General features: G+C 38.3%; 1 protein-coding gene and 1 pseudogene across 1 annotated transcript; one reads left to right on the top strand and one right to left on the bottom strand.

Moving 5' to 3' along the window:
• Positions 1-1344: 1344 nt before the first annotated feature.
• Positions 1345-14727, bottom strand: CSN4 (COP9 signalosome subunit 4). Its single transcript, XM_067132986.1, has 9 exons — positions 13974-14727; positions 9926-10008; positions 9123-9241; positions 7703-7839; positions 7429-7543; positions 6965-7154; positions 4122-4292; positions 3786-3961; positions 1345-1712 (listed from the first exon to the last, which is right to left on the bottom strand). The coding sequence occupies exons 1-9, from the start codon at positions 14048-14050 to the stop codon at positions 1554-1556; spliced, it is 1227 nt and encodes a 408-aa protein (XP_066989087.1). The 5' UTR covers positions 14051-14727; the 3' UTR covers positions 1345-1553.
• A 2459-nt stretch (positions 14728-17186) lies between these two features.
• On the top strand, positions 17187-27433 carry LOC136855680 (CD63 antigen-like; annotated as a pseudogene).
• The last annotated feature ends 476 nt before the right edge of the window (positions 27434-27909 follow it).

Genomic DNA, 27909 nt, shown 5'->3' with positions numbered 1-27909 from the left:
AGGAAATGTAGGCAGATTCGTCCCAAGATAGCACAGTGCTATAGTCAGATAGCCTCATGCAAGAACTGGACAAACTAAAGAACTCTTAAGAATGTCTCTGACTCACTTTCCTGCTTTCGCTGCAACTATCCTTTCCATGGTGATGGGGAGGCCCACTGTCTTGAAATTGCAGTTGACATGCAGCTGCCATGCCAACTGCATTTCCCTAGGGTCCACGTGAACCTGTTAGTGTTGCACCATTAAGCCTGGAGAATATCCAGTAGGGTCTCCAATGCAGAGTATTTCCCAAGAAACAGCTGAAGCAGCCTCAGGCATCTTGCAGATCTTCAACTTCCAATCTTGACTAACCAAGTACTTGATGCTTTTTTTCTTTCATCTTGCTCTCCAACCTCTCTGATTATTATTCTTAATGCATTTCAGTAGTTTTATCCAAGTTTAACCTTTAGATCCTTATTTTCTGGATCTATCTTGCTTTCCAACCAGTCCAACTTCCCATGTTAAATGGGTGAAAGTGCCCATTTGCTTGGCTTTCTAGCCTAAATTTCATGATTCATTCGTTCACTGGACCATGCAAGATATGGATAATTCTGTAATTCATGTAGCCAATGGGGATTTAATCCACCATTGCTATTATTCTTTTAATAACCTACCTTTATTTGGCCATCCAGGGTTACAGGGCATTCCTTAGTAGAAGCTGAATTTTGTGGAATACAAGTGTTTTTCAGTGAACCTGAGGATGTTTATCCACCATTTCAAGTGTTCTTCTTCATCTCCTTAAACCTCATAATCTATCTATTGTGTTTAACAAGTTTTTCATACAAAAATTAGTCAAAATATGAAGTTCTCCATCCTAGGGTCACATTTCTCATTCAGACCTCACTAAAGTGTGACAGTGGTGAGTGATGATTTAAAGCTCCAAGAGGTGCATGCTTAGTAGGTGAAACTATTTTTATAATTAAGACAAAAGTCTGCAGCATCTGGAGATATTCAGAGAGCACTAGTACAGCTAAGTGAGAGAAAAGTTTGTATGTAAAAATTATTAGATCAAAAGTTTTCCCTTTCCATTGCAAGATGAAAGAAAAAGGATATAACAATTACAAAACATCTTGTAAACAATAAAAAAAAATACTAAAAACTTGTCTAAAGCATAAATAATAATTAACTTTACTGTTTATGTAAGAAATACATAGGTAAATCTGCAAAATTGCAAAACACACCTTTGACCACTTTCACAATAATTTATAAATGGATTTTAGGCACAACAAAAACTGCTTTGTCATACCAAGTTCATTTGAATGCAATCTTACAGGTTCCCTCATAAAAAAAAAATACATGGAAAGTTAATTAATTTTAAAAATTTTATTAAGGCAAGTGTTTTACATGTGCCTTCAAGTTATCAGATTATCTTTGCAACAAATAAACTCAATAACACTAATTCAGAAGTAACGTGTAACTGTTTGCAATCATTATTTTCTTTATTTAAAGGGTTATGGGCTTCTGAAATGAAAAGATAATATGCAATTAAAAAATCATGGCAAATATCATACAGAACTTTACTGAACCATCTGTTCATCCATGATCTTTGCAACCCACTCTGGATGAGCCAAGTTGATCTTCTCAATAATACCATTGACTTGGAAGCAAAGGGACTGAATTTGTTTATCCCACTGCGGTAAAACATCTCTGGCTTCAAAATGAAGAATGCCATCAATCTGAAAAAAAAATGATGTTATGAAGAACACAGTTTTGTGTAAGTGAAAATTTACAGAATATATCAGCTATGCTGTCATTAATGAATGCATTAAGAATTTGACCATACATTTCTATCATAAAAAAATGGAATAGGCAACTTAATGCCCTTATGGCTAAGATGAAAAACAAATGGGGAAAAAAAAACAATACATTCCTGCTCCTTAAAGAACAAAGTTGTTGGGAAAACAGCATCAAAGAGAAATTTTGGAGCTTGGCAGTAAAGCATTGGTGACCAACCATGCAATCTGACGATTACTGATCACCTAAGAAGCGAGGTTTGATTGGTGTTACAATACTACCTAATTAAGAGCTACCGTTTCCTGCACTTTGGCCATGGCCTAAACAGTCTGAAGATCAGGCACAGTGAAGGAGCCAAAGACCAGTGTCTCCTATATAGCAAAAAGAAACACTCAAGGAAACTCCTGACAGAAATCCAAGGAGAAGACTCCTGACAGTTTTCAACAGCCCAAGGGCCCAAAATGAAAGAGAGCAGGAGGACAGAGGGAGAACCATCAATCCACCCCTGCAGAAAAAGAAGGTACTGTGTAAGACTAATAATTCATACAAACCCATGTTTTGCTGTAAAGATATTTAGTATTCCATACGAACCATAATATTACAGTTACAAGTGGCAGACCTGGAGATGTACGACAAGAACTTGTAAAAGGAAAACAAGAGCCTGGAGACAAAGGAACACACGATCATTTATTATTCTGTTCCTGAGGTATCTCCACCATCCTGAATAACCACAAACAAAAATAACAATAAACATTTTAAAAATTAACTTTTCCAAAAGTCCCTGAAATACTGAACAGCCTCCAACACAATACAGTAATGAAAATACAGAAATGTAAAGCTTCAAAAAACTAAGTCGAGTTCCGTGATCACAACAGCAGAAGAGAATTTATTTTGATGTTGGCCAAACGAAAAAGTGTGTTAACGAGCTTCTACAAACGAATGCTCAATAGAAATTCAAAGCCCCTCCAGTATAAGGAATAAGTATATGGTAATTGGATGAGTGAATGAAAATGAATGGTACAAATTACGTGATACTGCTAATCCCATAAGAACAATTCATGTTGCAGTCCAACCTCTTAAATCTGGGAACGTTGGGAACAGACCACTGCCAGACCACAGAAAATCCCGGAATATAGAATACATCCCTAAAAAAATCGAAGCCCTATGTAAGCATAGTCTTGCAAGCTAATTCAACATACAAATACCCTAGTTACCGACTTAGCCTACTATTTGGCTAAGTTCTGACACCGCTTTTTATCATTTTATTATTCATATATTTTCACTTTATCATTTTAAAACTTAATACTGTATAATTTTCTTTAAAATAGTATACTTTGTTTAACACATTTAGCCTACATTCCGGAGTTAGCCTAACCGTAAGTCAACTACTCAACATTTCTCAGAATCTGCAGAATATTATCGGTGACATTCATCTCCTAAATTTACTATCTTCATAATTATCGCTACTGTATTAGTTTTTGTCATTTATTTTGATTGTAGAGGGTAATGAAAAGACAAAAATGAAGAATGAATGTTGGCAATCACTCAGTGCATTTTGAAACTTTGCTATCAACACGTAAACAAAGCACACCGCCATCCACTGAGGAAAACGAACACTAAACATTCGCTAACGGGAGAAATATTTTCTAGCACAGATAAAAATTTATGCTCGCGCTTCTCACCTTTACCATCATCTGATCTCATGGGTGGCATATTGAATGGGTAAATATACAGCTATATAAAAGAAATTATCAAAACCATATCATGTTTTTAACATGACCTGAATTACCTCTTGAAAGCAAAGTGCCTAGTAAACTATACCATTGATACAAAAAGGTCCAAGTTTCCTTTGGCCAAGGAATCTCATGAAAACCAAGGCATGTCAATGAAGAGACAATATCTTAAAATATCTAAAAATGACAGTTGCCAAACATCTTAGAAGAGGTTGGAGGTAACCTGTTGAGCTCCCAATTCAATTCTGGAAATGTAAAATGCACAATTACAAACATGCTCACCTGGTCAATATAACCATTCATTCTGCCTTCTGTGATCATCTGACTTGCAATCTTTTCAGCTTTTGCAGGAGAAATCTGTAAGAGAGCTCCCAGCTCTGTGAATGTTATATTGTTATATAATTTGCTTGCAGCCAGTAAGTTGTGCTCAGTAACAGCTCTGTCTAAAATGGTTGAACCTGAAAGGAAAAATGTGTTTTAATGAAAAATACAAAATTTAAAGTCCTACTTTTAGCTTTATTTTTATTTCCATTAACTTCTTCCTTCATTTAAACTTTCCTCATTTTACTAACAATTTAAAAAAGAACACTAAATACTGTTGCAACATAAACTACACACCATCTGAGGTTGTGGCTTGCTGGTGGGTCTGCAACATGTTCTGAAATTCCGTTAATTCACTGTGACGAATAATACGATCCAAGTGCATTTTCTCTAAGATGTGGTAGCAGGGCAACTGCTGGCAACGCTCATCCTTGAAAAGTGTCCCAAGCATTCTTGATCTCTGCTGACCTATAATCATTAGAAATTTGAACATAAGTATTTTCATCACAAAATAAATGATGGGTTTCCAATATTAAGTGCATATGGTGGACTTACATGATAAATGTCAAACTGGAACATAAACCTGCAACAAAAATTTACATTAAACACAAACTAAAAAAAAGTTTGCATCCAGCTAATAAGGCATTACTGAATTTCATGTGACTACACTTCATTTTTATCCCTATATTTTTAACTATTTGTACATCTACATATTATGCAAATTTTTATAAATAAATTATTTGGATACTTCCCTACTGGTAAAGTTAGCTTACATCTTCATGCTATTAGGTGCAACTGGTATTCAAAATAAACAAAATGATAATGCTTGGCTGGGTGGGGCAGACTGTGTGTAATCACCTGTTTCCCACCAAAATTCTTCCTGACCACCCAATAAGATGTGGGAAGGCTGGGTGGGTTTCCACTTTTAACAGTAGGTAAGTATCCAAATAATTTTATAAAAAAATTTTATAATCTGGGATGAATCTTACCTACTGTTAAAGTTAGCTGACTACTACAATGAATGAATATAGCGGGTTAGCGCAGCCAGAGAAACAACCTCTCAGCCAAGTGAACTGAAAGCTGTTTTAAACAGGAAAATAGCTTCTAAACATACTCGCCCACTGAGTGGTCCTTCGTAGTAAGTACTGCCATAAGACAGTCGATCCACATGGTGTGAGGTCTTTAAAGTAGTGACAACTACCACACTCAGATATGAAGGTATACTCCTATACACCAATGTGTACCTTCATGCCCCCAAACTAAACACAAAGGATTTCCTAACAATAGGAGAGAAAGGAAAACTACTCTTGTATCTGATTCAGGAGAAAATTGTTGCTATCACGATGATAGGACTACGGACTTCACAATTCTCATACGAAATTTTGATGTCTTGCAAATAATGCAAGGCAAAAACAAAGCACTTCAGAAAAATTACATACCAACTTCATAGGCACTTCTGCCTCACTATTAAGCCAAAGTCTCTTACTGGTTTTGAGAGCTTCTTGAACAGGAGAAGGACAAAGATCTGGCATTCCACCTGTGTCATAGCATGCTGGTTTATGTAGCTTCACAAAACTAGAAACCAAAGCAGTCCCTTTCTGAGAACCTGTTTTAAGGGATAACTTTCAAGATCACCTCAAAATGCACCTTAACTGAATCAGATTACTTTAATGTCTTACTCAGGAGAGCAGACAAAGGTTCATCCTCATTAAAAAGGTGAGGGTAAAATGAAGCAGTGTGATCTATCAAGCGCTCAAAAACCAATGGAGAATCATCTGAACTGAGGTCACAGTCTATCAAGTAAAGCAGAAGAACCTTATGGCAGAAATTGGCAAATCTGCCAACTCAGACAATGAAATAGCAAGCCCAAGACAGTGGTGTGCTCTGGAGCGCTAGCAACGTCATACAAAGCACCACATGGCTGGAAGGGAGCACATGGCTCACCACACAATGAGAAAACTGGCTGGATGGACGGAGGTAGAGGGTTCTCACATGATGTCACCAATGTAGGTTAATTACCTGCCTTGCACTCCAAAATCAAATTGAAGAAAGACATAAACTTTGAGTCAAGTGACGACCCTGTTAAGGCAACAGAAGGAGCTGTCCACAAAACAAAAAGCAGTGGAAGAGGTACAATTGTCTAAAGATGAGGAATACGAGGTAACAGTGGAGGACTGAGCAAGAGGAAGGTTAATGTCAGAGAGGGAATGATGGTACAGGGCAAGTAAATGATTGAACTGAAGTACTGATGTGCAGTTCACCGAAAGTAACTAGAATACTATGCCTATGGACCCTAAATAACTGAACAGGATCACACAAATCATTCACTTTCACATGATGATAACATGTGAGAGTTGACACAAGTGTTTAAAACTGCCGAATAAGTCTATACGAGAATGAGTTGTTTTGAGATGGAAGATGGCTAGGAGAGATGTGGTGAAAGGCACAGATCTCTGTCCCAAGACATGCCTTGGTTTCCTGGCAGAGGAGAAAATCTACTAGTGCACTACAGTCCGGAGGGTGGCTACAGATTAATATTATCTAATCGATACACATACAAGATAATCAGATGCCTTCTGGAAATCACTGAGATGCCACAGTAGTCCTCCCTAACTGACCACTGATTATAAAGTTCCAATACAAGAGCCATTATTTCTTTCAGACAATCAGCATTTCCTACTTGGCTTACCAATCCTTCTAATCCCTATTTCTGATTCACTGACTGGCTATCCCAAGTTTTCAGTGCTTACATTTAGTTCAAAAGTGTTTGGACCTTTATAATGCATTTAAATAAAAGAAACACATGGGATGACTGATCATTTGCTTTTCCTGCTACTTGATGAAGATGAAAATTCTTCTACAAGCCTGAAAAAATTAAAAAAAGGAAAAATGCATGTATAAATATAAATATATAAATAAAGAATTCTTGAATAAGAGAAGAAAAATCCTTCCGATAAACTGGCAGCAAGCATTTCTGGGTTCTCACTTGACCGATTTGGAGCCAAGTGTACAAGTCCTTGACTCTTGATTTTTCTCCCCCAAACCACATGGTTTGCAGTAGCACAAATGCGAGGGTTGTAGAAACCTTTAATACTACCATATAAAGACATAAATAAGACTGAGTACAGACTACTACTCACCAGCTGAAGCTAAAACAGTACATATTAAGGCTTTTTTCAATGCTTCTATTCTTTCATCCTCATGAATGATGGGCCTATAAGAGAGCTCATTATATCGTTGGGCAGCTTCAATGAACTTTCTTCGATAATCAAGGACACGCGCATAGCAAACTTTATAATATATTTGTAACTGCTCATTCTTGGACTCAGCCTGCCAAAAAAATAAGAGGAAACTGCGTAAAGACAGGTGAACATCACAGTCATAGAATGCACGATAAAAACTCATTTTAAACATAAATTTCCGATCAAAAACATTTTGGTATCTCATACCGATTACGGTCTCTTTTATCTTCTAACTCCACATAGTGAAACACTAAGTAAATGTTAAAAAATAAACACTGGGTTCATTTCTACATCTAAAGCAGTGCTAAGCAAATTTTGTTACGAAAGAGCCTGGGTTAAACATTCCATCCTTCAACACGTACCTGCAAAATACTAGCGCGATTGATATAAGCTTCTCCTTGAACTGGATCATCATCTTCAAGGTAAAGTCGAGCAATTTTGAGGTAGGTCTCCAGTTTATAGTCTACGCTGTACTGCCTGAAAATTGTATAAAATTTCATTATAATTTCATATATAAGAGTACATCTATCAAATATATAACTAGAGCCTTTAGTTAAGCTATGGTATATGCACTTATTAAAAGTTCTGGGGATAATAAAGTACAGTTAATAGCAGGTAAAATTCATGATAACTCACTTTTGTCCTGTTTCCAGTGGTATTCCAGTAAGAACAGCTGCAGCATCTCTCCAGGAGTTCTCCCGCTCATATATGTCTGCAAGATGTTGCCTGATGCTTGCTACCTGTTCCTCAAAACTGATGACCCTGGGTTGTACCTGATGAATTATTTAATATCTTAGTATGAGGAATACAGTACAGTAATCCTTCCAATATCTAGATCACCACCGGGACCAAGGCCCCAAAGATATATGCATTAAGTTATGTCAATAAAAACAATGTAATGTCAATAAATATAACATGCAACATGGAAAGAGAGAGAGAGAGCACAGTAAATGCATATTGTTTCAAGACTTGATACACAAAGAGGAAAGCGCTGGCTTTAATCCATTTATCATTAAATAGCCTGAAGTGCCATTTTGGAGGGAGTACAAAACAGATGACATCCAGGAAGGAACACCTGTGGAGCAGTCGACAGTCTGATGCACATTTTGAACTGATAAGACTGTCCTGTCACAGATGAAGAGGAGGTATTTCTGGGAACCCTGATGGATGAGTATCTAAAAATAAACATCCTTTAGAACTATGTACAGCAAAAGCTAACATGGAACACAGGGTTTCTATATAAAATGTAATTTGATAAACAAACTTGTTCAGAGGGGAGAGGTTAATGACCTTGATGACTAGTCTCCATACCCCAGCAGCCTATTTAACCATAAGAAAAGATTGTAGAAGCCTGAAGAGTAGTTGTACGACTTCCAGCACGTCCTTCTCCAGCAGCACCCATATCTGTGCTGACTGAGCAAGAGATTCAGATGAGAATGCAGCGTGAAAAGGAAATGGGATCAGCCTGTGAGAGAAAGAAGCCATTAGTCCTTGAAGGGAAGCCTGTAGCCATCCTGAAGTACAGACTTCATATGGCTTCTGCTCCTGCCACTGTAATATTATCCAATGGTGTGAAAGGTATCTCCATCCTCATGACAATGGGAGAGGTGGACTGCCAACTTTGGTCCTCCTTTCTGGGCCAGTCTGTTTAGAAGACTGAATAGGCTGGGAAGATTTCTGGCACTTTCCCAATTAGAAGAATGCCAGGAACATGATTGGACCTTGGAAGATGGCTGGCCTTTTCTAAAGCCCAATGTCAATGGCAAAGCTGCCCCTGAAAGTTTGGCTGCAGTGCCCTTCATAGATCCAAAAGGAACCTTGAAGGAAATTGTACTGAGGACAATGGAGTCCTGAGATTCAGTTCTCAGTTTCTTCACTTCTGCCTTTACCTTGCTCTTCAGAGAGAGTAAGCAGTAACCCAAAACCAATACATTCCCAAGTATGAATTCTTATGAACACTTAGCCTTATGATTACACAATCATTCCAAACAAATAAGAATTCTAACTGTGACAGGATAGTGTTTACGCCTAAATTACTGCAATAACTGCAACTTACTTTATCAAGGATGTAATGAGCAACTGTTTTAGCAACTCGATCAGACATCGATGTTAGGTGTGCAGACACATCTGAGAGGAGCTGACGCGATATAACCAGGCTTACTGTTTCTTTCACAACTAATCAGGGAGAAAAAGATAAATTCATCACATTTACAGTATACGGGTGTAAATAGATAAGAAAATACTAAAAAAATCACATTATCTTCTACCACAAAACTGGCCCAATTTGACCGCTTACGGTTTTCTTTATCCAAATGTTTATGCATAGGAGTGTTAAGTGATTGCAAAACATTTATAGTCATATGTTCCTATACATCACAAATATAGCTACATTGATTATTTTCTCTCATCTATTGTTCTTGATAGATACAAATGTCGGTGTGACTGAATATTTTAATAAATGTGGACTCCAACAAGATGAATTCATATAACCAATTATACTGTAACACTATGACAATTTAAATTTGATTAAGCATCAAGTTCTTGATGAATGATAAACTGGGACTTATTACGGTATTTTCAAAGGAGGAATAAAACACTAATGTGTTTTCAATGATGGTATAAAGTGCTGTATATTAATACACATTATGTCAAGTCAGAAAATACATACTAAATGGCAACAGCAATAGTTGATTGAATTGAAGTAAAACTTCAATTTAGCCTAATGGCCCTTCAGAAACTCACTGTAGTGATTACAACCTTCTTGTACTCTGCATATTGCTATACACAATAAAACAAAGTTCGTGACAAAATCATTCACAAGTTTATTTGAAGTTGGTGCAATCTTTGTTCAGTACTTACTTGCTTCAATAAAAGCCTGTAACCCATCTGCCATATCATTATCATTACCAACTTTGAGAATGGAATCCAGGACAGCTCGATACCTGCAGTGGAATAAAAGGAAATTTTTAATTTTTTAAACAATCAAAGTATGGTGCTGTAGAGATAGCACCAGAACTAACAACATATCCTGTTGATTCACTTAAAATCACAATTAACAAGATATCCAGTTGATTCACCTAAGATCAACATGCCCAGTATCATAAACAACAGAGCTATAAACTGTACTATATTATACTTATTCCAACAATGACATCCAAACTTCACGATGAGCTGCAAGGGCATATAAATAATATGTCTGTCCATGTATAAAATATGACAATGATTCTAAGAATATTGTTAAGGTATTCTGATTAAGACTACATTCAACACCATCATCTATGTATCGTATCAGGTTTCCCCATAGTAGTCAGATGCAACCGAGCTCTCTCCAATCTCCTATGTCTTACCACTTTCTATATGAATACCCATTTACTACAGGTTTACATACACACATTTTCTCTAAATTTTCATTAAATTACAACTACTGTATGCTACAAATCTGTACTTTCACGTCTACTTCTACTACTCGGTCTGCTATCCTCTCCTTCTCATCACAAACACAACTATCTTGATCTTTGAGATCTTGGTTTATTTAAGTGTGTTTTGGGGGGACAACTCCATCTCTCAACAACTTCCCATATATGAAATGGGATCTTCCCAATGTACTCCTGCTGTGAATCTCATCATTGGTAGTCATTCCTTTTCAAAATCTTCATATCTCTGCTGCAACAAGAAGAGCTAGCCTTAAACATGTCACAGACTTTTGGTCAGCCTAATAAATACTCTTATGAAATAGCAGTTCACCAATCTCCAATCTGACATACAAAATCCTTAACGGCAATTACATTCTGCAATCCTGACTATCACCTGTGAAACCATCAGATATATTTGCGGATGGACTACATGAAGTGCAACAACAAAAATCCACACATACACCTGGATGATAATGACTATGATGATGTATCCTTGTAATTACAACTGACATCAAGTGCAAAAGCCCAATAGTTAATCACCTGTTGCCTTTTATTTTTCCCAGTCAATGCATCCTACCTTAACCGTACTATCTTAACCACACCTGAACCAGAGATACATCCTACCTGACCAGTAAAAATTCAGACCATTACCTTTGACTGTGAGGCTAGACCAAGGTTCCATTGTTGGGTCTTGGAATTTTGGAATCACCTCATGAATATTTAAATCCATTTACTCCTGCTACAAACTCTAGTAACTATCTATACTATTAATCTATAAATACCTTGACTGTCACAATACAGCCATTCATACGAACACCCTCAATGACTCATTTGTCAGTTTCATTATTTTGTTCAGGTAAAGTACTGTGCACCAATTCAGTTCAGTACCTGCAAATTTGATGCATTTCCTGCTTCAAGAACACCTCCAAAATAAAGACAGGCTTCAATAACTGGACACTAATACAACAGACCACTTTTTCCTACAGAAGGAAAAAGTGGCAGATGATGATGTAGAGGAGGAAGACAATTCACTCTCGTTTCTTCACCTTCCTCTGGACAATGTTTGGGAAATGTTAGCAGCCTGTAGCATTCGCACTATATACTATCGCTTACTTACAGTAATCTTTTTTGTTTTTCTGTAATGTAATAGTTAGGCCAATTAAAACTTAAAAACTCCCGGATAAGTTCTTGGATGTTTTCTGATCCTCCCAGCTTTAACCATCCAATATACAGTACTGAATTCAATACTGTAATGGTTGCTGTGTGTGTAAGACTTGATAGCTTTATAATTTTTTTACTCTTAACAATGTAGTTCTATATATGAAATCATCAGATTCATGACAAATCAACTTTGGTTTTCTTTGTTTCCCACTAACCAAAAAAATTCTCGAAACAGTGTTGCCATGGATAAAGAGAGATTATTTTTCTTTTTAGTTCATGAGAGAGGGTATTTCTTTCATTGGTTGTGCTTTAGGTATGACTAGTGATGTTTCGTTACCAAAATCTGATAACCCACATAACCCTAACCTGACCTGTAAGTTTCTTCATGTACTAAATTGGATTTTTTAAACTGGACAATTAGACCACATAGTGTTATCTTGTCAAAGCTTCAATTCAGAGGTAAAACATCCCACTACTAACAAGTTTAGATGAGAGCAGGCTCTGAATATGATCAACCTATGTGGAGGTGGGAGTTTTAAATGTGATGTATTTCTGATAAGAATTTTTTATGTCATAATTGAATGTATTATGCTTTTGAAATTGACTATTATTTAAGTCAGAGTTTAACAGCATAAAGAGTTTTTTTCTGATAATTCCTGATATTTGGACAAATACGACTTTAATTTCCACGGGAAATGGTTGATTTACCTATTACATCCCACTCAGTCTTCAATAAGGTCAGGTATGGGGATCTACGAGATGAAAAACCCCTACCCAGGAAAGGGCTAAGTACCTTAGGTTAGGTTAGGTTAAGTTAGGCTATAATGCATCTCTGTACTTCGCTCTAATTTACAGCAACTGCCCTTGGTAGGCTATTTTTTCATGTTATAAAAATTTTTAGGTAATAGTTACCGTTAACAAGCATGAGCAAATAATTAATTTTCACTGAATAAGTTGCAATTGTACCACGTTCTAGTTTCCTCCAACTCAAAAACTCTGGTTCCCCATTGGGGTCCCCAAAATTGCTGGACATGAGGACTGGCCTATGTGATTTTTATTTAACCTTGTTGGAAAGCTTTCAGGATTTTCTTTTTTCCTTAATACGCATAAATCACTTTTTATTTAATTCTTTGGTAGATGTGAGGGAGACAGCCGCACAAGTTATCCTTTATTAATGTAATGTTTTGACTAAGGAATATAGAAAAGGGTGCTTATAATGTAGTACAGGGGAGATAATTCGAGAAAAGTACCAAGATAATGAGAAATTTAACATCTTTTGTTTATATTTTTACTTGCATCCACGAAGGGCTTGTACTAAACATGCTGCCCCACGGAGCTTATGCCACGTTTGGTACCTGTCCCTTGGGATCAATGTAAAAATATGAAAAAAAGATGGTAGAACTATGGGGTTGCTCCGCAGTGGGTATTACCTTGGAAATTGACTTTTTCTATAGTATTCTGGTTGCTTATTAACAAATTACCATTATTTTTCGTCGGTCGACTGTAATTAACCTCTAATTAACCTCAGAACTGATTATGTTTTTGTATGCTGGCCATCCTGGAATGCTATCGCACATGCGCAGTGTCACAGGGGAGCTTTTGGTAATAAGTTGAGTTTCCTTTGCCCGGGAGTCCGGGCGGAGCCCCTGGCTAAGAAACACGGCCTGCTAGGTTAGGTTAGGCTAGGGTATGTTGATTAAGTATGGTTCCTTTTATAATAGATTTCCTTAGCCAATCCCTTCTCGAACATATGGCTCCCTAATGACTCTCGTATTCGCGGAGCCGTCCCGTAGCCTAGGCTACGGTCCGTGCGGAGCTTTTACTCAGGAATACGTAGGCCTGTCCTGCAGAATTACCCAATTTTTATGATTTATGGCAATTTTTGGGTAGGTAAAGGTGGGATGTGTTCGAGGGGTTGGGTAAAATGAATTAGACATAAACGGAATACTTTTTTACGACTTTTTTGCGTTTAATGAATTTTAAACCGTCTTTTATTTGTAAAATAACTTTTTTATCACCCGCCTCCTCCTAATGACGACCAGCAACGCAAATAAAACCAGATAAATAATTTTACTATAATAAAAATGACCTCCCTCGTCAGCACGCTTAGGCCTATGCTTACCAAAGGCGCCGTGCGCAACATAGGCCTAGTGTGGCACACGTTTAGAAGACGTATTAATTAAAATGACATAATTATAATTAAATAACAACAAAATACGGCTAAAAATGAATCCAGAGCTAAAAATGCTATCTCCAACACGAAGACTAAGCTAAGCCGCAGTCTGCGACGCACCAGAACTTAGGCCTATGGTCTAATTTTTTTAAATACTAACTTATCGTGGTCTTTGTGGGATCCTCCTGAAGATACCAGGGCCTGCAGCTGCTGCCTGATTTGCACAGCAAAAGCCATGATGATTATCAATGTCCGTGCTGTCTGACACTTGTCCTTTGCCTCCGATTCCCGAAATTCCCGAATTCTCGTCTCAGTCTGAGTTCCCTTCCACGATCACAGTTCCGGGCATACCACAGGTTGAGATAAATTCTGTCTTTCTGCTCTTTTTACTTCCATTTTGCTATTTATTCTTTTATTATAACAGTGATTTCCCCTTTTATTTGCTATTTCTTCCGCCTATAAGTTCTTCAGTGTCATCTTTGTATTTACTTGGGGCTTCCATATTTGAGTGCTTGGTTTCACTCCCAGGCCGTATTTTCTATAAGAAATATTTATCATAACTCTTTGTGAACACTCTTCAGTGCTGTATCTTGATATCATTGTACCCTTGTAAGTTATGGTGATAGTATTAAGCTTAATTTCTACCGAAGATTATCATGTTGCTGCCCTGCTAACAATTTTACATTACATTTATGCTTCCATTTTGCTTTTACTGCTGCTGAGGCAGTACCATTTTCTTTTCCTACATATATTGCTGTGCATCTTGTTCAGTACTGTCCATAGGGGGCTTGTTTGATCCTCTACTATCTCTTTTATTAATCTTTTCTTATAAGAATTTATGTTATGGAACAGCAGAAGTCTTTCATATATTCTGTAAACCACAGGCCATAATATACTAGTTGCCGCTAAGATTCCAATTGTATGGTGTGCACTTTGATTGTTCATACATTCCTCTAAGGATCTTACACTGCATTTTCTCAATTTCATTTAAGTCGTTTTTGTTAATGTTACTCCATGTCTGTATAATATAAACAAATAATGTTTGGACCACAGCTGTTTCTTATATCTTAACGTTCCCGTACTTTCTGATTTCTCTTAACATGCCCCTTTTGCTTTTATTTTACTTTTTAATACTTATTTCCTTTTAGCCGTTTTGGGTTTACAGTTCTCCTAGATATTTGTATTCTTTTACGATACTTATTGGACCATTTTTCACTTCCATGGCAGAAGAGTTTGGCATTGTTGGTTGAATATTTTTACTTCCATTAAATGTAGCTAGTTCACTTCTTCCTCCATTTTTTATCCTGAAAGGTCAATTTCATATCTAACGTATTTTCTACTCGTCTCCTCCAAATTCCAATTCCTTTCCAGGTTTTGTGTCCTATTGTGACACCAGAAGTGGAAGCCTTTAAACATCATTAAATGGGAATGTATTGTAGAAGCTACACATATATTTTTCTTCATTTCCATTCATTATTCTATTTTGGCCCATTCATTTATAGGGAGACCTTTCTTCTCTTGTTTGAGTGGTATATCTGCTCCATTCGACTCTCCTAACCCCCATATTTGTCTTGAATTGAAGATCGTTTAGTCAAACTCATTAAAACTACACTGACTACTTTTCAACACTCTTCTCGAAAGCTTATTCTGTTTTACCCAGTTACTAGCAAGTTAGAGGCGGTGCTTTACGTTTGTAAATGGTCGGTCTTAGTAAGATAAATTTCCCCAAAACAGGTAAAATTTAGTTTTCGTTACTTTCAGAGTTGTTTTCTATTCTCCAAATGGACTTGTTTCTTTGCTATATGAGGGCCTCAGAACCAGAAGGTTGTAAACGCCACTTTTAAAAAATGAGTAAATTGCCCTCAAAGTTGCTGCTTCTAAGAAAGATATTGAAAACTGTTTCATATACTCTTTAGAATTTTTTTGTGAAAATTTGAAAAAAGTTGTAGGGTGCGCTTGCGCGCTACTATTCAAAATGTCCGCCTAACCCCTCACATTTGTTTATATTCTGGTCATAACCAGCACTAAAACCATAGTTAAATGTGTAAAATAATGATAAAGTGTTATTATATTCGTGCTATAACAACAATGGATGTAATAATGATAATAATTATAATAATAATAAAAATATAATATAATAATAATAATAATAATAATAATAATAATAATAATAATAATAATAATAATAATAATAATGATGATGATGTTGACGATGATAACCTTCCATCATCATAATGTTTAACCATTAAAATGGCTGGCCTACATTGTGTGCAGGCACGAGTTTGTCTGTACACCGAGAAACATATTCTTGGCCTGCATCGTGCAGTAACTTAACACCATTTTTTTTTCCATGACGTTTCATTCCTTGTCCTTTTTCTTCCTCTGGGCCGTTGCACGACATGACAGTGATCACTTTCAATACCAGAGGAAGACATAATGGCGCTAAATAAGGGATAATAATAAAAAAAAACAAATCACAACACTACGGACATTCAATTTCGCCGCGAAAATCACTAGACTAGGAATGTAAACAATAGCGGAGATGTAAACTGCGCGGTGATTGGCCGACACTTACGAGCCCCTTATGCTAGAAAATGCTGATTGGCTTAGAACTGAATACCCGTTTAGTGACACGCGCTCTCATTGGCTCGCTCGGAGCTGCTGCACATGCAACCTTCTGGTTGTAACTGAGCTCTTATGAGGTTGTAAGCTCCGCGCGACATCACGTTCGTTCATTTAGCTAAAATCGATCATTTCTACTGTTCCAGTAGGGATTTCGACCTTACTGAAACGGCTGACTAGCATAGAAATGCCACAAATAGACAAAGGAAACGTTGCCACATCTACTGGTATGCTTAACTCCAAATCGGTGGGGGTGGCGTTTACAACCTTCTGGTTCTGAGGCCCTCATATGTGGTTACGTGATTTATTGCCGGGATATGAATGTACTTTTCCACATTGTTTGGAAATTATTGTTGTTTGAATATTTTTATCATATCTACACACAAGTTTTCGTCTTACTAAAACATAATTCCGTTATGAATGGTGTAAATGTAAATAGTCAATAGGATATTATAATTTATCTTGTATCACTGAAGCTCAGTACCATTTTTCGCGTAGGGACAAAGTATTAAAGGCCATCATAGAACTTGTGTTTGAGTACTAGATAGATATTTAGTAATGTTTCATTACTTATATCATTACTGTTGGGGTTAATGGTTAATTGGTACAACACTAAAGTACAATTAATATTTGTTTTCGCGTACTGTATGTAAATTATCTTTAGTTCCCCATAAAACGAGACAAAACGGCCTGCATTTCCCACAATGCCCAGCAACGAAGCATCACCGCAGAGTCCAGTTGCTAAGGTAGAGACTTCGTCTGTCATTATTCCTTGATCATTGTGGGTGTTAGTGTTCTCTTATATCCCGATTTTACTGCTCCAGCTTCGTTATTATCTGTGTTGGTGAGTTTGCATATCTATTACAGTAAGGTCGAAGAAGAAGTAGAAGAGGAATGAATAGGAGTAATGTACTCAATAGAGACTGGAAGTCATGAGGTCATGAAAAGGCTTAGCCTCTCTCTAGGGTTAGGCCTACATGGCAACGTGATCCATGATTTTTATGACTTGATTCTTGATGGTTTTTTTTCACCGTATTTAATATATTTTTGGCCATTGCGTGCACGTGAATCCTCCTAAACGTCCTTCACCCAATAGAGATGGATAGCCTTTAAAGGAACATAATGCTGTTTCAGTTCTGGTAATACATAATGCAGATGGAACATGGCTTCTAATTACATTTTAGAAACATTGCGGTGTTAATATTGAAATATGTCATTCCTGCTGTATTATTTTCATTTTTAGAGTGTTGGGCAAGAAGCTCTCATCTGGCATGAACCAAGGGGCAATTTTGTACGGCCATTAGATTGTGTAGGTAAGCAGATGTTCTGGGAATTCCCACACGGTGCACTGTAGGCATTACTTAAGGTTCTTTACAGCGTCCCTTCGGCTCCTAGCTGCGACCTCTTTCATTCCTTTTACTGTACCTCCATTCACACACTTTCTTCCATCTGACTTTCCACCCTCTCCAACAATTGTTTCCTAGTGCAACTGCAGGGTCTTCCTCCACTTACAACTTTAGAACTTCTTACTGTCAATTTCCCTTTCAGTGCTGAATTACCTCATAGGTTCCAGCGCTTAGCTTTTAGCCTAAATTCGGTATTCCTTCCTTTCCTACCGCCATCCGTGTGTCAAAGTTGTAGACCTTACAATTTTTAGTTTACACCCAAGGCTCATCATTTTTGTTTCAGTGTCCCATTAAATATGTCACATTTTTCCTCGATTTCCCTACCCAAGGCACCAGGAAATGTCTTATGTAAGGAAAATTACCCCTCAGCTGTCAGTTTTAGTTCGTGTAGCCGGTTGCCTGCAAGAAAGAAGAATTTCAGGATAATGATAATCACATGGCCTAAGTTGCCGTTGGGTTGGGGAGTGGCACATCTGAAGCCGACCTACAACCTGTGTGTGGTAGGGCGTTTTGGGAAATAATTCCTTGTTTCAGTCATGAAAAGTCCTGTTATATGATTCACGGAATGCATATGTCGGCCACGATATGAGAGGTTGGTTAGCTACACTTGATTTTAAACTCTGATCTGTTACATGGACACGTAAATACAAGCAGACTTGATCTTTTTTCTTTTACTCGCGCAAATGGACAAATGCGAAATACAAAAGTGAAAGTGGCGTTAAAAGGTCACGATATTGTGCTCCTGCTTCCCAACGTTCGCTAGGAGCACTGGTTCTGGTCTGCCATTGCGGATGACCACCATTCGGAAAGCCAAGTCAGTGAGACATGGTGAACTAATGGCGCGTAATGGCTGTCATAAGTTTGCGCTGATGCCTTCATCCGCCTTTTTCTAAACTTCCCCCTCCCCCCACCCCCCCAGCCCCCAACCAACACCACCTCAGCACCACCTCCGCCTTCCCAGTTACATGAAAATAGATGAGAATAGAATAATGATGACGGAAATTGGCTTCCTTTGTTTCTCCTTTTGCTGCGTATAAACAACCCCTTAGTTTATTAAGGATTCATTAAGCCTCAAATTAATGCGAGATGTTATGGCTTACCCTCACCATCCTCCGACAAATCCTTGGTTATCATTTACCCCACAGATTTGGGACAGATTTGTTTAGACGGCAGCAACTTTTTTTGGCTACAGCTCAGTCATGCAAATGATTATCACTGCTGAGAGTAAATAACTTTCGGTTGCAAATCGCACACCTGGAAGGCGATGATGTGTGGTTTCGGTTACCAAATTAATTTTGGGGGGCCACGAAGATTGAGGAAGTTACGATTTTCACACGCGGGACGGCAGGTATATTGCTTTATCATCAATATCGGAACCAGGTTTCTCTCGTGGTCTCTGTTTAACCGTGCGTCTGGCAACGATATAGGAAAGGCCACCACCGGGCCGTGGTTAAAGTTTCATGGGCCACGAGAGCAAATAAGTACGCGTTGTAGGAAGGTAGAAAAATAATAAAAAGCGCTGGATTTTATATAACTATGACCGAAAAAGAATGTTTTATTTTTGTCATCCAGTTTTCAGCATCCGACCCAAGAGCAAATTCGGAGCATCAGGATAACAAAAAGAAAAGATTTGCGAAATGACGGAGGCCAAGAGGATTCAAAATTCCTCCAGGTCTTTGTAAGGAAGACTGTTTGTAGGGTAGGAGTAGTATTTGAGACCAAGTAATTTTTCATTTTAAGGAAAGAGCGTTGATTTTGTCCAATTTCGTCTGTCTGCATCATTGCTTCATCGTCTGGATCAAACTGATTATTACATTGTTTAGCATTTCACTGTTTGCATCCAGGTTCTCATTCCAGATGTTTATTATTTTAATTTTAGAACAAAAAGCCAATACTTGAAATGGTATCGAGCTCTAGCTTTTTTTTCCCCTTTTTTTCACTGGTCCGCTAGTATGGTGGCTGGCGTCGTGTGGCTTGCCGCCCAGATGTCGCGAGTTCGCCGTTGGCTCTGTATCATGATCAGTTACTGCTGCAGTGTGGGGTCTGCTGCGGTGGGAGGTTGAAGCCAGCATTCTTTGGAAGCTTGAATTTCAGGTCACTGGCCCCTTTGGTGGGCTTGTTCCGTGTGGATAGGTTTCATCTAATGAAACAATAGTAATCTGAATTTCGTTGTCTCCGCTTTGTGTGACTTTGATAGAGAGAAATTTGTTTGATGTCTTTGTTTCATGTCCTGTTGAACTGTGTGTATGATTCAGAGAAAGAAATGAGTATTTGTGAACTTTGTCGCATTCAAGTATATTCCTAAGTTGTTTTTTAATGAAAGAAAAACTTACTATGATGTGAAAGATTTCTGATTTGGTAATCATGATCATGTCCTTAGTAATAGCCTCAGTCTAGACTAAGCCAAACTTGGAAACTCGCTTCAGAGAAAGACTGAAAAGGAAATGAATTATTACATAATAAGCACTGCAATCATCGTCATCATCATCATTAATAGCATTGGTTCTGAGGCATGTTTGGTCATAGGAAAATATAGATATCGTGTGGGCTCAAGTTCCGTCAGTGAAGTTTCCTTCATTACACGTGATAAAATGAACTCGCTGAAAGGTCGTTATTTCTAACTGTGTTCGTAAATCTTATATAAAAATACCTTACTTTCTTGAGGCCCTTAACCCTCTGTAGCTGACAGACTCGAATTTCATCGGCGGTAATTCCCCATGTAATAGTCATAGAGTTCTCTGGGTTAATTCTAGTGCGTCTACAAACCTTCATACCTTATTTCTCGTTAAATTAAGACAGAGAGTTTCTTTAAAACTGTACTGAGATATTATATATCCCTTGAGTAACTTTCTTAAACATGATATTGCGACTATTACAAAGTCATTTAAACCATAAAGGGAAGAATAGAAGTAAGCTTGACTTAGGTTTGGAGGGCAAAGAAAAATTACATTCTAAGAAAGATCTATGGAAATAACCTTAGATGAAAACGAACGCTTGTAAAAAAAGAGGGGAAAGTCCATCTCAGAAGTCACCGACTGTTCTTGCACTTTTGCTTTCCTTTTTTCGACTTCGCCTTTTCAGTTTCCTGTAAAAGAAAACTATTGGTGCCGGCTTTGTCTGTCCGTCCGCACTTTTTTTTCTGCCCGCCCTCAGATCTTAAAATCTACTAGAGCGCTGCAAATTGGCATGTTGGTCATCCACCCTCCAGTCATCAAACATGCAAAATTGCAGCCCTCTAGCCTCAGTAGTTTTTAATTTTATTTACGGTTAAAGTTAGCCATAATCGTGCGTCTGGCAACGATATAAGATAGGCTCACCACCGGGCCTTGGTTAAATTTTCCTGGGCTGCGGCTCATACAGCGTTATACCCAGACCACCGAAAGATAGATCTATTTTCGGTGGCCTTGATTATACGCTGTAGCTGCTGTACAGAAAACTCGGTCTCTTCGGCGCATTTTTCACTAGTTTCTTTTATTTGCACTCAGAATCCAGACTTCACTTCCATGACAGGCGAGTGCGAGCACTGAAAAAAAAGTATCTCTCACAATATAATATTCGTTTGGGCTTTGTTTACGGCGCTGTAATTGTTCAGAATAGGAATAATCAAAAGATTAAAATATGGAAAAGGAGAAAGAAAAGAGAGAAAACAGCCAATAGAAATTCAAACAAATTTTTTTTTCTTCGTGGCTATTGGAAATTTGGAAATTTTAGATATTGATCTCATGAGAACGTATTGGAATTCCCTTTGATAATTTTGAAATTATACGGCTAAACATCAGCCCTTATTCCCTCTTCGATAATGTTTGATAACATGTTCAGGTTCATTTATTGAACTGAATTGAATATAGAATTTAGTCCAAAGGCCAAGTACTGGGACCTATGAGGTCATTCAGCGCTGAAACGGAAATTGGCAGCAAAAGGTTTGGGAGGTGTAACGGGAGGAAAACTTCGCACGATGAATCAGTTGTTATGAGAGGGTGGACAGTAAGATGGAAGAAAGAGAATATGAGAGGAGGTACAGTAAAATAATTCTATGCTTTTATACAGCTTAAAAAAATTAAACATGAAGGCCACCAACAAGTCATGAGGTGCACTGTAGGCATTACTAAGGTTCTTTGCAGCGTCACTTCGGCCCCTAGTTGCAACCCACTTTCGTTCCTTTTACTGTACCTCCGTTCATATTCTCTTTCATCCATCTTCCTTTCCACCCTTTCCTAAAATTGATTCATAGTGCAACTGCGAGATTTTCCTCCTGTTACACCTTTCAGTCCTTTCTACTGCCAATTTTGTGTTTCAGCGTTGAATGACCTCATAAGTCCCAGCGCTTGTCCTTTGGCCTAAATTCTATATTCAATTCAATTCAGTCCCCCCCCCCCCCATCATACTTTTAACTTCAGAATTCTCATTACGTCTTTCTGTTTCCATATTTATTTGAGAAACTAAGAGTAGCTTTGTTCAACTGCAACACATAATAAGGCTGCGTTCATCGGGATTTTCCATCACTTTCAATAACCTTTTGGTCACAGGCGTAGAGGTCTTGTATTGTTCAGTTCTATGCTGTATATACATATTGGTCAATCATCCTTATTTTAACCTTTAATTCAGAACCTATTTTCTTTTCAGAACAAGAAGTCCCACCGGGTGGCGCCGGAATCCAGTTAGATAGTGAGTAGCACTCAGCAAATCCATTATCTCTGTAGTGTCACATATTCATTAGAATGTTAATGCCTGTGCAGTAACCTTTTGTATTTGACTATTTCATTTCATTGACATGCTCGTACAGCAATGTGGCTAGCGAGTATCAACACATTTTGCATACCAGTGGAAAATTGTCTTTCCAGGGCAAATAGAGTATTAGGAAAGTGTAGAAGACGTTTACGCGCTTTTCGATGAAGTTTTATTTCATTAAATACACGGTCTTTGTTTTAACAGCGATCATCAAACCATGGCTCCTAATTCACCGGAGTTCACAGATATTTTCGGACAGAAGCTTCTCCGTTTTTGCAAGTTAACAAATTTGTAAAGAAAAACCAAATTTCAGTAATGGTTTTTTTGTTATTTAAGAATGTCGTCAGTCTACTGAAAAGATTTTTTCCAGAAGAGTTAGGTTTAATACGTTGTTGCTACACACTAAAATAATGTCGGCAGTCTACTGAAAAGTTTTTTTTCCAGAAAAGATAGGTTTGGCACATTGTTGCTATACGTTGAAAGGCTATTAAAAATATTTTGGGAAATCTTGCACAGACTACTGTCATGATGGAATGGTTGAAATAAGCTATGGAGATTACGTGTAGAACAACAGCGGTGAGAGAAAGTTGTTTCAATTGTTCAGAGTAAGCTAACTTAGGACAAGGACCACTACCTTCAGGAGGCTTGTAAGGTGTGAAATGGAGTAGGAAGCCTCGTGTCGACCTCCGGACTCCTAGCTGGTAGGGATGTGCTGATTTCAAGACCCCAAGTTTGATTTGCAGTATTTTCCCCACTCTGAAATCTGAAAACAACTGACAGCGATAGTCGTTGGTATTTATTGAAAGATGCTTTTTTTGTTTTCCGTAAAAGAAAACTTTTTCTGTCCGCCCTCAGATCTTAAAAACTACTGGGGTTAGAGGGCTGCAAATTGGTATGTTGATCATCCACCCTCCAATCATCAAACATACCAAATTGCAGCCCTCTAGCTTCAGTAGTATTTATTTTTTTAAGGTTAAATTTAGCCATGATCGTTCGTCTGGCAACGTCGAGCCGTGGCTAAAAGTTTCACGGGCTGCGGCTCATACAGCAGTATACGCTGTACAGAAAACTCGATCGCACCGAAGAAACGTCGGCGCATTTTTTATTTACTTATTTATTTTATTTATTTTTTTGGTACGCCTCCTAGCCACAGGACACAGAAACTCGAGCCCTTAGAAACAGATTTAGTTTCATTTATTTTGGGAATAATCGTTGATTATTACTTATTTAGCACGTCCACATTTTACGCTGTGTCGCAAGATTAACAAAAAATAAAATCAGTAATCATTTGTTTGTACTAATGGTGACTTATCAGTACCACGTCTCTTACTTTGATGTATACTGTATTACTTTAATTTCATTTTGTAATTTTCGGTTTTCCCACCACCCTGCCGTCTGCCCTCTCATGCCCTTGAAAAAGCCGAACTTGTGCAACCTGGTCTAAATTTTTAAGGGTAGTACGCCACCAGATAGGCTGGGAAATAACTCTCTTCACGTACGTAGGTGGTGCTGATCGGCAATGCGCTTATACTCTCTCAGCAGTGGGCAGTCGCCCTGCCAACTGAATATTTTTGCAGTTAAAGCTATTTCCTACTCCTGGAAAATCATATATACTTCTTAGTCATTTCTCGCGCGTTAATTTACAACTCGGAATGAGTGCAGTAGAATGAAAGGATAAAGAAAGAATGAACAGGCTACGGAAGGCACGCCCTCGACCTTAAATGATGAATATGCATCCTATTACACTTCTTTAAATCCACTCTCCGTTGTGATAAATAGTTGAGCTGTTGTTGTTAGTTAGAATAGTGACAACTCTTTTCCTCCAGCTCATATTTCTTCCTCTATTTCGGGTCGCTTTCACGAGTTAACCGAAACTACGTAACTATCGGTCTAACTACCACTTCAGCAGTTACTGAAATCTGGGTGTCATTGTCAATAGACTTTTTCATCCTCCTCTTATTTCTCATCAACACATTTTCTTAAATCTATTTATCTATCTGTATACCTGTGTGTCTAAGAGAATGCTTTTACGGAAATACATATTCACGTGCCATACTAAAACCCTTAATTAGTGATGATTTTTCTACGCTAATTTTTTGAAGTGAATTTTAGATTAACGGTCGCTCATGCTAGAGTAGTATGAATTGAACTGAATAAAAAATTTAGGCCAATGGCCAAGCACTGGGACCTATGAGGTCATTCAGCGCCGAAATGGAAATTGACAGTAAAAGTTTGAAAGGTGTAACAGGAGGAAAACCTCGCAGTTGCACTATGAATCAGTTGTTAGGAGAGGGTGGAAAGTAAGATGGAAGAAAGAATATGAAAGGAGGTACAGTAAAAGGAACGAAAGGGGGCGCAGCTAGAGGCCGAAGGGACGCTGCAAAGAACCTTTAAGTAATGCCTACACTGCACTGCATGAGGTGCACTGACGGCACTAACTCCCGTATGGGGGAGAATAGTATGGAACCCCTAAGACAATCTCATGAATAATATTCAGTTTCAATCATCTTTACATCACAAAGAACAATCGAGGTGGAAATGAAAAGGTTTGATGTTTTCCGGTTCAAGTATCCAGTCCAACTGAACAGAGATGGCGTCTGAACAGGCACCTTTAGATTTCATGGCCATTGTCACTCTGCCATCATTTTAATCCATTATTTTTTCCTTTCATACCTTTATTTAATAATGTTTCTTTCAGTGTTTTATATGACTTGTGTATTTTTAAGATTAATGGACTTCGAATGATTATACAATCATACTTCCTTAATGGAAATGTGTTACCCAAGGTTTACTGTTAAGAAGATACAGAGAGAGAAAGAGAGAGAGAGAGAGAGAGAGAGAGAGAGAGAGAGAGAGAGAGAGAGAGAGAGAGAGAGAGAGAGAGAGAGAGAGAGAGATGCTCCATTTAACATTTGTAACTGAATATCAGTATAGCCATGTATAGACGAAATATTATTGGGAATTTAGCTTCGTAGAATAAACTTAATCCAGAACTTGAGTGTTACTTGAAATGTTACTGTGCCTTTGTTGTAAAGCAATGCTTTTGGCGATTGTTATGTTATAGAGTGCTTTGGTCATGGATTACTTATGGTTATTGATCAAGATTTTTTATCTTTGTTATGCCAGAAGCATATTGTGGTTATCATGGCCATCTTGCTTAGTTTTTCTGTTATGTAGTTAGTTTCGGATGTTCCGATACCTTTCCAGTGACGTTCGTTGGGCGATCTTTGCTGTATATTGCTGTGAATGCTGCTCTTGTCTCCCAGAAAGGTGCTACAGGTGTTGTTTTTTGACATTGTTTTGATTTTTGTTGCAGATGTTGCTTTCGGTCTGTTTCAGTGGTTGCTGCTTATGGCATGTCTTGTCGAAGGTTCTCGTTAGTCATGTCCATTGTGGCGTGAGGTTGAAAGCACATTTGTCCTCGTGAGTGAATTAAGCCTACTCTTCCTTTTAGCATTACCTTCAGCTTCAGAGTAAAATGCCTAAATTTGACCCTTGAGCTCTAAATAGACTGTTGTCAGCTTGTTTACCTCCTCAAACAGGGACATGTAAAGGAACGAAATTCCCAAACACCGCTGCAAACCAGCCCGAGTTGACAAACGAAGCGCTACTCTAAAGGGTCGTCTTCCTGTCAGTGTTTGACGAGGCCCTCACGTTGAAGCACCACCATGGCAGATTCTAAAATGGCGGGTTGTGGAACTTTGGCCGTCAAGTATCTCGTCTTTTCCTTCAACCTGATTTTCTGCCTGTCAGGACTCGCGCTGATAGCGGTTGGCGGGGTCGCTCAAGGGTTCTTCCGTCAATACATCCAGTTTTTCGAAGGCCAGTATCAGACTCCTGCAGTAGGTCTGATCATCCTTGGTGCCATCATCCTGGTCGTGTCCTTCTTTGGCTGCTGTGGGGCAAAGAGGACAGCGTCGTCATGCTGTGGATCTACGTAGGTTTGATGGCTGTGCTTCTGCTGTGCGAAATTGCTGCTGTCATCACCGTAGCCGTGTTGCGACATGACATCGAAAAGCTCGTCCAGAAGAACTTGAATGAAACGATGAGTCACTATAAAGACCCGAAGGCTCTTCCCACGGTGGCCTGGAATGAGATGCAACACAAGCACAGGTGTTGTGGAGTGATGAGCTACCTGGACTGGAAGAACACCCCTTACGGTGCCCATGTCAGCGGTGTCCCAGACTCCTGCTGTGTTGCAGAAAGGCCTGATTGTGGCCATAACGTCTTCGGGTCTCTGTCGAGTGGAAGCGGCTTTTTCGTTCCTAAAATTCACTCGGGAGGGTGTTACCAAGCCCTTTACGATGCTGCGAAGAGTAACGTTGGAGCTATTGGTGGAGTGATTGCTGGTTTGGCCTTTATACAGATTCTGGGGATCTGCATGTCGTCTTACCTCATCAAATCTGCGAAACACCGCTATGACAATCTAGATCGTCGCTGAAGTTTCCCACTAGTTTAGTCGGTTTTATATTTTTAAGTGGTATGAACTGTAATTGCGACACCGAATTTTGAATTTTCATTTTTATCATATTTGTTATTGAAGTTGAACAGGCGTAGGAGTATATCAAGCAGTAAAAAAAGAGGGGTACATCATTTTATGATTAGGCTACTAGTATTGTTTAAAGCATTTCGTCTGTATTTTAATGTTTAAAATAATCTTTTGGCACTGTAAGAATGTTCAGTGTTGTCATATTCGCATTACAGTATTCTTGTTGCGTTTATTAGATTATTTCACAAAATGTACAATATTTCACAACTGTTAAGTACTCAAATATTGCTTTATGGAGGCTATGGAGTTTTAAATCATGTTTTCAATGTCATATGAAACTGTTCATTTATATAATAAAGAAATGCTTAAAATTTACTGTTTTGGGTTTATTAACATTTTCTGAAAGAAAGTACTCCCTGAAGTCTGATCCAGAAGTGGTAGTGTCCATGTCGAATATCTTAGAAAAAGTGACTGGGGCAGAGCCGTATATACGGCTCTGGGCTGGGGGCGTTGGGAGGGCCATCTATCGGCGACCGTGGGAAACAACAGAAGTGTCTAATTTCATTTCGAGCCATCGAAAGAAGGCAGAAAATTGTCAGTACTGGCTTTTAAAGGTAGCATCTCGAACTAGTTCTGTTGAATTAGATACTAAGCCGATAGAGGGGTGTCACGGTATAATGACAAGGACTGGTTTGAGGCACCAGTCTTCGGGGGCGTGGTTTCGTATCCCACCGGCGCCACCATAAATGTAGTAATGGTGGTTTAAGTGTGAGACTCTTTGCCGTTTTCTTCATTTATTATAAGAAGAGCGGTGGAAAATATGGGGTTGCTCTCTCGAACAGCGTCACCCC

Source organism: Macrobrachium rosenbergii, chromosome 32 (assembly GCF_040412425.1).
Source record: "Macrobrachium rosenbergii isolate ZJJX-2024 chromosome 32, ASM4041242v1, whole genome shotgun sequence".
NCBI classification, from domain to species: domain Eukaryota; kingdom Metazoa; phylum Arthropoda; class Malacostraca; order Decapoda; family Palaemonidae; genus Macrobrachium; species Macrobrachium rosenbergii.
This window is presented reverse-complemented; position numbering and strand designations above follow the sequence as displayed.